The following is an 11,635-nucleotide window of genomic DNA, read 5'->3' as shown; positions in this document are numbered from 1 at the left end:
AAAGAGTGGAGGAAAAGGATTCTACAATGGACCACTGTAATTTCTGATGGTAAGTTTACAAAACACAATTGTAAATTATAAAATGATCATTACCGTAACAAAGAATGTTCATTAACAAAATGTAAAATATATAATTTGTCTAAAATTTTCATCTTTTATATTAATTGCTCATTTGTATTATATTATATGTTCATTTATAATAATGGATTTTGGTGCAGCTGTTCTACTTTGACAGAGTTCAAAGATTGAACAAAAAACAACCAAGGATAGTTCCAATCATTTCTTGTTGGACAAGGGATATGTCACTTGAAAGGATAAAAACAGAAAATGATTTGAACTATGGATATGGAAAAGTCCTTCCAAGAATAGATGAAAAGCCTGAAGATAATCCTAAGGTATACAAATGATCATTTATGAATTATGAAATGTTCAATATCAAAAAACAGAATGTCTTATATGATTTTATTATATATTCTATAAATGACAGGTCTTTATGAACGAATTTGCATCAATGGTACAAGATGTTGGTGCGTCTTTGGCAAGACTTTCAACAAAATTGGTGAAGGCAAAAGAACTCTTCCCCGGGAATCAGTTGGTGAAGAAGGTAGATGAAGTGTTGGGAAAGATGGCACGAGAACCATCCATTCTCAGCCAAGATGAAGAAATATTTGGATCAGAGGAGTTTTTGAATGCCATTGCACAAATTGAGAAGGAACTGATGGAGGCAAGTGAAGCTGAAAAAAAGAAAACAAGAAATGAGAAGGATTATGATATAAGGAAGGACTTCAGTTTAGGTTGCAACTTAACTCCCCCAACTCCAACAACTGGTAAATAGCCATTAATTTGAATATCCTGACTTAATATAATATAATTAAAGAATTAATTTTAAATTTATTTGAACACAGAAGCACAGATTAATCTTGTAGCCACAACTTCAACAATAACTGATGCAAATGTTCCTTCTAAAACAGAAAAAGGTAAAGCCTCAATATATATGTACAATTATGAAAAGTATAATGTTCATTTATAAAATAATAAGTTTGTTTATTGTAAATGTTTAAAAAATATATATATTCAGAATAAAAAATGTTCATTTACATTAACAATTGCATATATTTTAAATCAACATAAAGAGTTGGAGGTCCAACTTCTGAAGAACCACAAGATGGAGGAACTTCAGGAAAAGGTAAAATGTTCACATATATAGTAATAAATGTACATTTATGATTGTGAAAAGTTCTTCTTTAATGAAACTAAGACTATGTATGTGTGAATGCAAATTAATACAAAAAGCATTAAACAAAGGTGAAGGTTCAAAATCTGCAGCATTAGAAGAAAATGTTGAAGGAAATTCAAAGAGTGGTACAATGTTCATATATTACAAATAAATGATCATATTATTAAGTATAATGTTCATTTATAGTTATATAAAATTTCTTTCATGTATTTTCTTTGCAGCATCTGATTCAAAAGATGATGATCCCAAGACACCAACAGAAATGGAAACTGAAAGTAGGGAAGCTGCAGAAGATTTTTCTACATTCTTGAAATCTCCAACATGTCCAACTATGGAAGATGTGCTTGATGACTCAAAAAAGAATGAAGGAAGCATGGGGTAAACATTGAAGACCTGTCTTATTAGAATGATAGAATTTTGAATGCACATGTAAAACGAATATGATTATGAAGTGTAATTATTTTTGGACAGTTTTTGGTTATGAAGTAAGTAATGGAATTGTAATATAAGATCATAAGGGAATATTTTGCTTAAGTTTAGAAATGAACAATTTAAGTTATGTAAATTATGTATTTTAATTTAAATGTCTTAGTAATATTTTAATTGTTCATGGTTCAAAAAATGAGAATAATGTTTTTTATTTTAATTACTCTTCATTACTAACCATGATTAATATTTCAGAGAAGACAAGAAGAAACAATTATATGCTTCAAATGTGAAGGGAAGGTAAATGATCATTCCATATATACATGTTCTTTTTCATTAAACTGAATAATCATTTATACTATATTTATATTCAGTGGGACAAACAAGGAAACAAAAGAAATTGAAGCAGAGAAGATTCAAGTTGCCAAAAACAGAACAGGGCAAAGGTAAAAGGTCTTTACATTTGTATAGAGTTATAATGTTTATTATCAATATACGAAATGATCATTCATAAATTGATATATATTCAGTGATAGAGAGAAGACTTTGGAAAGAAAAAACTCAAGAGAAGCTAAGAAGAAAAAAGTTGAGATTCCAATGGAGAAAGAGAAGATTCAAGTTGCCAAGAACACAACAGGGCAAAGGTAAATGTTCTTTACATGTGTGTAGAGTTATAATATTCATTATCAATAACTAAATGATCATTCATAAATTGATATTTATTTAGTGACAGAGAGAAGAATTTGGAAAGAAAAAACTCAAGAGAAGCTGAGAAGAAAAAAGTTGAGATTCCAAAAGAAAAAGAGATAAGGTATTACTATTTGTTCTTTATATAAAGTATTTGTTCATAATTACAAAATTCGTATTTGTACTAATATATGGTCACGTTTACTAGGCCACAACGGGACAACACAAATGTTCCTATTGCTTTCCGATCTCCATACATGGTCAAGTACAAGGATTTGTTCAAAGATGAAGACACAATGAACAAACTTGTTACAGACTATGCTTATAGTGGGAAAGATCAAAGGTATACATCACTAACTTCATCTAAATTTTAACAATATGTTTGTTGTAAACTCAAAAATTAAAAACTTGATTATTTGCAGTGAGCTACTATACTATGATGGAGCGAATTTGATCAATAGGGCAGAGATGAAAACTCTTGAAGGGGACGCAAAAGTAGTTAACAATGTGATTGATTCATGGGCAGTACTTCTGAATCAAAAAAGGTCAAAGAACAAGATATACTTTTCAACATTTCCACATGTAAGTATTGGTGTACTAAAATGATCAATTCAATAACACCAGATGATCATTATGAATATTAAAATGATCGTGTGCATCACTTGCAGCAAATTATGTATGCAAACACAGTGTGTCCTGAACGATCATCAATGGAGCTTAGGCTGGAATACCTCAAAGAAAGAATAACAAATGAATTGAGGTTATACAAAATCAAGAGCGCAGTTGGATATCAACAGGTATTAATGAACAATATGGAATTATAATATGTTCATTTACAAAAATGTGTATATATAATAATATTGTGTACTATGTACAGATATTTTTTCCAGTGGCCATATATGGACATTACTATCTTCTATGCATTGATCATATAAATGAGACAATGCATATAATTGACAACAGGAAACTGCCACAACATCTAACAGTTGCAGCAAAATATGAAAACCAACCCCAATTGGTGGAAAGTATATTGTTTAACAGATATAAAAATGATCAATTTCTTTATAAAAAATGATCAATATTAAGTACTAAAATGATCAATATAAATATGACCTTTTTTTTCTGTATTTGTTGCAGTTAAAAGGATATGCAGAATACTTGAAAGGGTTGGGGTATGAAGATGCAGATTCTATTGAGAAATATAAGGTGGTTTTGCAAAAAATGAAGTGGAGGAGCAACGAAAAATACATCAACTTTGGAGTTTACATTATGAAACATATGGAAACTTTCACTGCTGATCCAAATGAAGAATGGGTTTGTGACCTAAAAGCAAACAATGTAAGTATACTTCATGGTCACTTTATAATACATAATGATCATTTATATCACAATTAATGTTCATGTTTATAATAAATTATTTTCCTGAAACAGGTGAACCAAATCAGAAAGCTCAGAGTACAATACACTGCTCAACTAATGCTGAATGAACAAAACAAGCAGTCACAGAACAATAGAAGAGCAGCAAGAAGATTTGCACAAGCTTAATAGAATATGTTCATATATAGGCACATATATGATCATACTTACTTTCAGTTTTTGTATGGACATTAAGTTTTTGTTGTTGTTCTAGTAAAGACAAAATTTACAATCTTTTTAATTTTCTTTTTAATATTAACTAATGTTGTTGTTTTTGTTGTTTTAGTAAAGTGTTACATTATAATTGCCAGTTTGAAATGATCTAATGTAATTATTACTATTATATAATGGTTCATACTATTTAAAATAGTAAATGATCACTTCCAAAAGCAATAATAAACATTTATAGAACATTTAAGGATAGTTTTGGAAAAAAAGGTTCAAATTACATAATGAATCTAAATATTAAAAACTTAGAGCACTTGAATCTCTATAAAGTTAAGATAACTAAAAATGTTGATAGTTAAACAACAAAACATAATTGCATATTGATCTGATATCTTATTTACCATTTGTAGCCAATCTCTTAGCCACACTAGTATCAAAAAACGCTAATAACCTATCATATTTGGTTGAAATCTGTGGAGAACCACCTTGAGTACTTCTTGAAACAGTAGGAGATCCTTGAACATTCCTTGAAACAGTAGGACAATCTTGCACATTCCTTGAATTTCCTTGAGTACTTCTTGGAACATTAGAAGGAGCTTGAACTTTCTTCGGAATACTAGAACGAACTTGAACTTTTCTTGGAGGATTTTTAACAATGCTAGAAACTTTAGAAGGAGCTTGAGCATAGATTTGAGCTGTGGGAAATTGTACATTTCTTGGTTTCTTTGGAGGCAACTGAGAACTTGTTGGGACATTATTAACATCATGAGAAATTGTAGCTGTTTTACCTTGATGATCAAAATTAAAATAATAAATGATCAAATTCAAAATAAATAATGACCTTATACAAAATTAAAAGGTAGATGATTAATATTTCACCTTCACAATAGAAGATATGTCTGGATCAACAGCAACATTTGATTGCATAAAGCTATCTCCATATTCCTATAATACAATGAAAATAATAAAAACATTATAATCCCAACTTAAAATACTAAAATGAACAACTACAATTATATACATAATCATTTACATAATACCTGTTCAAAGTCATTTGAAACACTATCATCTGAAGGGATATCTTCTACAATGCTAGTCTTTTTATTACCAACCTTGCAAAAAAATTAAAAGTAAAAATGTTTTATATTCTACAAAATTTGATAAAAACAGATAAAAAAAAAAGAAAATAAGTTTATATTTACCTGACCAATTGGATCTTCAATCACAATTAACTCATTAGGATCGGCCAAAGAATTAGCATAAGATATAGGACACCCATTCTCGTCCAATTCCTAAGGCAAAACAAAAATGTTCAATTCCTGAACATAAATAATCAATAACAAAAACATAAATGTTCATCATTACCTGAACTACTGCTTGACCTTTAGATCTTTTATAAGTATACTGACTTTTTCTTCATCCACTGACCCCTGGCTTTGTTATAAGCCTTCTCCATACTACTCTTAGGCCTATAATTCCTCTCTCCAATAGGTCTTGTTTTTTCCGGATTCTTAACTTCATGATCAACAATTTCAATACCTTCAACTGGTTCATTAAAATCAATAGTACCAGTAACACTCTCAATCTTTTCTTTTAAAAGATTGAAATAACATTCAACCTCTGCTCTAACATTCAAAGAGTGTTGACAACTTTTTACCAACTTAACAAATTTCTTTAGTGTTTGTGTCCTCCAAACACTTGTAGATACTACATTGGTTTTCATTGTAGGTTCATCAAGGCCATGACTACACATGGCAGCCTTAGTCCACCTCTTACATATTGACGTGGGGAAAACTATGTCGTTGAACTAATCCTCCCTACGGTCAAACAAATTTATAATCACTCAACTACCTAAATACAAGTATAGAGGTAAGTCAAGGGTCGAACCACTAGGAACGGTTATGTTCAAGTATTTGTAATTAACGCCTAAACTAGGTCGAAGTCCAAGGTGAAAGTTAACGCTATTCTACTTTCTAAATCAAGAACCAAACAAATGAAACACTAGGGAATGGGGATCAACATGCATTCATGATAACCAAGGTAATTAGGGAGTCAAGCAATCCAAGCTATGCAAAGACAAATAGTAGGAGCAATTAGGGGAATTCAACTAATCATCCTCACACTCTCTAACATAGATTTCTCTAGTGCTAAACAATATGAAGAAACATAATCAAATACTCAACTAATTATGATCAAATCGATATCAAGTGGTCATGTCAATCAATTGAATCATGCAATTAATGCTAGCAATCATGGTTAGCTACTCCAATCAAACTTATGCAACATGTAAACCTCTATGAATCAATTTAATCACAATACAAGAACTACTCAAATTCCCAAATCAATCTCAATCCATCAATCACACATGTTTACCCAAACCCTAGCAAGTAAACTACTCAAGAAACATGATAAAATCTACTATCAACTAAAAGAATCAACAAAAATATCAAGAACAATTACTCTAATCAAACATCAAATATCAAAATCAAACCAAACAAACATCAAATTAAACAAAGCAATTAAATGAGATAGAGTTTAGAAATGCTCATTGATAATAGAGAAAATCTCAAACACAATTGTCACACTTGCATCTTCAATCCCTCAATCACCATTGAAATCTCTCACTTTCTCTCTCTAAAACTACTCCTAAAATAGCCTAATCTAGAGAGGGAAGCTCTCAACCTAAGAGAGAGAAAACTAAGCTAATTCAGAAAAATAGAATAAAAGTTGGTTCTAATAATCCCCAAAAAATGGGTATTTAAACTAAGCTAAGAAAAATAATAAAAGAAGGGAAATAAATAAATAAACTAGGAAAAGGAAAATAGAAATTAAGAAAGGAAAATTAAGTTAAGAAAAGAAATAAGAAAAAGAGAAATAAAATAAAAAGGAAAAGGAAAAGAAATAAATATAAATAAAAGGAAAAGAAAAAGAAAATAAATCCCCAAATATGAAAACGAAATCAGACCATCTAACTCCCCTCCTTCTCCATTCGTGGCTGCTCTCAATTCCCATCATCACCGTCCATCAATCATCATCAACTCCAATCATCACCGCTCATCTTCATCATCTATCATCAAGCATCAATCAAGGCCGTTGGTCTCCTTTAAAAATAACGTGAGAAGCTTGTGATACGGCTCAAAATGAACCCAGAAAGTCGCGCCCGCGGTGGTCTAAGCCGCGTCCTCTCCAGAGCCACCGCGTCCGCGGGAAGACCTCGGGACAACCGCGACTACTTACTGCCTGATTTGTGACATCGAGCCCGCGTCCGCTCCTCTCACACCCGCGTCCGCGGGGAATTGCAATTGAATTGGGGCTTGATTGAGTTCGATTGGGGTTGCTCGGTTCGGGAGTTGATGAAGAGTGGTGGCCGGAATTCGCTGCTGTGCGTGGTTGCGGTTGATCTGGGTTACAGGGATTGGTGGTAATTGTTGGTTTGAGCTACTGTTATGGGTTGAATTGGTGGTCGCAGATGGTGTTGGGGAATTGAGTCGGGTGGTTATTGGAGGTGGCAGGTGTTGGCGGTTTGGGCTGGTGGTTTCGGTGTTATTGGTGGGCTGCAGAGGTGGTGGCGGTTTGGGCTGGATATGGTGGGGTGAAGGGTATGTTGGCAGCGAAAGGGATAAGACTTGTTGGCTTGTTTTCGTTGCAATGCTTAATTGATTTTGTAGCTAAGAACTCGAAACATCAAGCTTGAACATCAGAACTCTGAATATGACAATTTGACACGTGTCTTGTCCCGAGCAATCACCTACACGAACAACCAAACATGAGGGAGAAATAGAAGACAAATAAAGTAAAATAAATAAAACAAAAATAAATAAAATAGAAATAAAAGAAATAAAAATAAATCTATGAATTAAGGACTAAAATCATGAAAAACTAATCAAAACTCAAAATGAGTTATTAAAATGGAAAATCAAAGAAAACTAAGAAAAATATAGGAAAATAATGAAAGAAAATAGAGAAAAAGAACCTAAATCTTATTCTTTTGAGCTCCATAAATGACGCTCATCACATATATAATCATGTTGAATCTTACGAACATAATTCATATGATAAATTCGAAGAGCATGAGAACAAAGCAAACCCATTTCACTAAACAACATGCATGTACAACATACTGCATGTGTTTCTTTATTAAAAACAACCTCATGCTTGATCATATCTTTCCCAGGTCTCCACAAATGATAATAATATTCAGGAAAATTCACACCAGCATCTTTATGATCACAAGCAGTACCCTTAATGAACTCTTCCTCAAAAAGCACATAAGCTTGAATAGTATACAATGAACTAGCATGAACAAGAATCCCAATGTATGCAAAGGCCAAATGACGATTACCTCTGATTGTATTATAATCTCTCCCTTTTTCTTTGCTTCTCCACTCTTGAACCACATCGAGAAACACTTGATAGAAATCACATAGACCTTGCGTCTTGTTAAGCCTTTGAGAAACAGATTTGTTAGTTGTCTCACTACGTTGAGATGAAAGCACACCTCCTGACCAATGTTTCTTTGAAAAAGCTGGACACCACATCTCTTTGATTTTATACAAATCATTTAACCAATCAACATTTGCACAGTCATATTTCAGCACCATTCTGTAAATCAAACATGATCATTAAGCATAACCGTTATGAGCATTTCTAATAAACATTTACAGACAACTAAATGTACATATCTGTAAAATTTTCTTAAGCAGCTAAACAAGTATATAGAAGAAGTACCTTTCCAAAAATGCTCAAATTCTGGTGGAGTGTCACAATACTTCAACAAATAACCAAATAAATCAGTGAAACCATCCAAAGCTCTCAATGCCCCAATGTGTTTCTTAGAATTTTGTTCAATATGCCACACACACAATCCATGATCGATGAACACCTTTGGGGAAAATATTTTTATCCCAGCTGCAATTGCTTGAGCTTGATCAGTCATTATAGTAATAGGACTTCTCCTTCCCATAGAAGTTAGAAAAGTATCAAATAACCACTCAAATGATTCTGTTCTTTCATTAAGTATAAATCCCATGCCAAACATCACATTATTTGCATGATGATTCATACCAACAAATGGAGCACAAATCATACCATATTTGTTAGTCCTATAAGTAGTATCAAAAACTAACAAATCACCAAAATAATGGTAATCTCTCATCATCCTTCCATCTCTCCAAAAGAAATTAACCAATGCACCATTTTCATCTTGTTCAAAATCATAATAGAAATCTTCTTCATCAATTTGTCTCTTAGCAAAAAATTTGATTAGTTGATTACTGTCACCTCCCTCAAGTTTAGCTCTCTTTTCAGCAAAAATAGCATTATAAGCATCAGGAGCTGTAAAACAAAGATTAGGAGACCCTCCAACCTCCTTCTTCAAAGCTCTCAAAGAATCAGAAACTTTAACTCCACTCAATCTAAGTGTAGAAATGAAATGAATATGTTCCTTAGAAATATCCCTTTGAGACCTTATTAAATGTCTCTTGTCAACAGGAATCATTTCATGATTATGAACCATTTCATGTCTTGTACATGTATAAACACCTGAACAGTCAATACTAAATTGCACGAAAGCCAAGCAACCAGTCCTTATGTTAAGTCTCTCATAAAGCCTATTATTCCTACACTTACCATCTTTAAAACCCTCATTTGTACAAACAAATCTTTTCATAGAGAATCAATCATCTCTTCGCCTCTTACTTTTTCCAATTCTAATTCCAAATCCCTTTCTAAATGCATATTCATTAAACATTTCATAAGCAACATCTTCAGAAGGAAATTGTTTCCCATAAAATTCAGAAATAGCTACTTCTTCAAAAACAATAGCATCCTTTTTTTCCACTGCAATATTAAAATGTAACAAATGAACACATACAGTAGCAATAATGTTCAATTACAAAAATGATTATCATAAATTACAACATGTAAAGTATTAATGATCATTAATCATTACATAAATGATCATGTACATGAACATTTATTATTACATAAATAAATATAAATTAGAGTAAGTACACCTATGTACACGTAAATGTACATATAATATCACATACATGAACATCAATTTAATACGACGAAAAACTATGAACAAATTAATTGAACGCCAAATTTTATAAAACTAAAGCTAATCAAAAAAACAATAATCACAATCATGCGAAACAGTTGAAACAAAATCAATACAATAATCACAATCACAATCACAATAATAAGAACAATAATAACAATAATCAAAACAATAATCACAATAATCAAAACAATAATCACAATCTAATCGAAACATTACACGCGAAAAACAGAGCATAATCAAAATCGATTGATTGATTACTCACATTGTTTTAAAAACGAGTCGACTAAACCAACTCCAGCAGAAAAAATAGAATCACAATCACGATCAAAAGCAATTAAGCTAGAATCACAGTCAAGATCAATCGCAATTGAGCTAGAAATTTCCATGGAAGAAGAGAGAGAAAAATTGGGGGAAAAATAAAAAATGCAGGAGAGAGAAAATGAAATCAGACCCTCAAAAAAAAAAAAAAAAAAGAAATCAGTAAAATAAGAGAGAAATAAAATGGAAATTAGGTTAAGAAAAACATTATGTAGTTACTTGAATAGAAAGTTAACAAAAATGAAAAATGAAAAATGAAGAATGAAGAATGAAGAAAGAAAAAAAAAAAAAAGGACGCCAATACACAAGGTATTAAACGACGTAGTATAATGGGGGTGTAGGGAAAGCTAACTAGCCTAGAGTCTAGGCAAAAATGAGTGTAAGGTGTTGGGCTTGTGTTGGAAAGTGGAGTTTGGCTTGTATTGGATTGTAATGTTGGGCCTTTATTTGAGGGTGGTTTGGGCTAAGTTTAACTGAGCTACGGAATGTGTGATTTTGTGTAATGATGAGAATGGAAATTTATAAAGGTGCCTTTTGTTTGATGAAGGAAAGATGTGTTTAAGGAATTTAACGTGGCGAGAAATGTATATACGATGTGTATCAAGTTCCATAGTGGAATAATGGGCAATTAGTGTGGGTGCATAACCGATAAAAAATGCAAGGTTGAGAATATGCGATATACAGGGTTTGAGCTAAGTATAGTAAACAAAGCTTCATTAATATTGTAGTTAGATTGGGCACAAAATTAAGTAAAACATTGAAAATAGTATAGTGCACCTGGGTGCACAAGCATGGTGCACCCGGGACCCGGAAAGAACATCGGACAAATTTTAAAGAACATGGGAAAAAAAGGAACATGTTAGTGTTTGAAATAGAACATATATGTGTTTGACAAAAGAGAACATTAGTGTTTGAAAAAGAACTTATATGTGTTTGACAAAAGAACATGACATTACAAAGAACATAAAGTCTTTACAAAAATAATATGTTATTTTTCATGTTTACTCAGGTGATTGAACGTGTTTGGAAAAAAAAACTTTATATTTGACCAAAAGAACATGTTTGTGTTTGACAAAGATAGCAGTGAACATTGGGCTGGTCGAGCTAAGGTTAAAAAAAATCAGCTCACTTCTCGGGTCGAGCCAAGTCTTGGGCCGAAGTTTTTGTGCCCAAACTCACCAAAAATGGTTTGACCGTGCGGGCTTTTCGGGCCGAGTAAAAAAAATCAACTAAAATGCATAAAACACATTCCCAAACCCGCCCAAAAATCAAATTTACAGGCCGAGTCTGACCTGATTTGGGGAGCGAAAATATCTGCC

The 11,635-nt window shown here is 32.1% G+C and overlaps 1 protein-coding gene across 1 annotated transcript; it reads right to left on the bottom strand.

Annotated features, from left to right (window-relative positions):
* Window positions 1–8,543: 8,543 nt before the first annotated feature.
* LOC145619673 (protein FAR1-RELATED SEQUENCE 5-like) lies at window positions 8,544–10,384 on the bottom strand. The gene is made up of 4 exons (XM_081674375.1): window positions 10,261–10,384; window positions 9,632–9,772; window positions 8,663–9,475; window positions 8,544–8,581 (listed from the first exon to the last, which is right to left on the bottom strand). Exons 1-4 carry the CDS (start codon window positions 10,382–10,384, stop codon window positions 8,544–8,546), a joined length of 1,116 nt encoding a protein of 371 aa, XP_081530501.1.
* Window positions 10,385–11,635: the final 1,251 nt, after the last annotated feature.

This window comes from Chenopodium album, chromosome 27, assembly GCF_948465745.1.
Source record: "Chenopodium album chromosome 27, dcCheAlbu1.1, whole genome shotgun sequence".
In the NCBI taxonomy this organism is placed as follows: domain Eukaryota; kingdom Viridiplantae; phylum Streptophyta; class Magnoliopsida; order Caryophyllales; family Amaranthaceae; genus Chenopodium; species Chenopodium album.
This window is presented reverse-complemented; position numbering and strand designations above follow the sequence as displayed.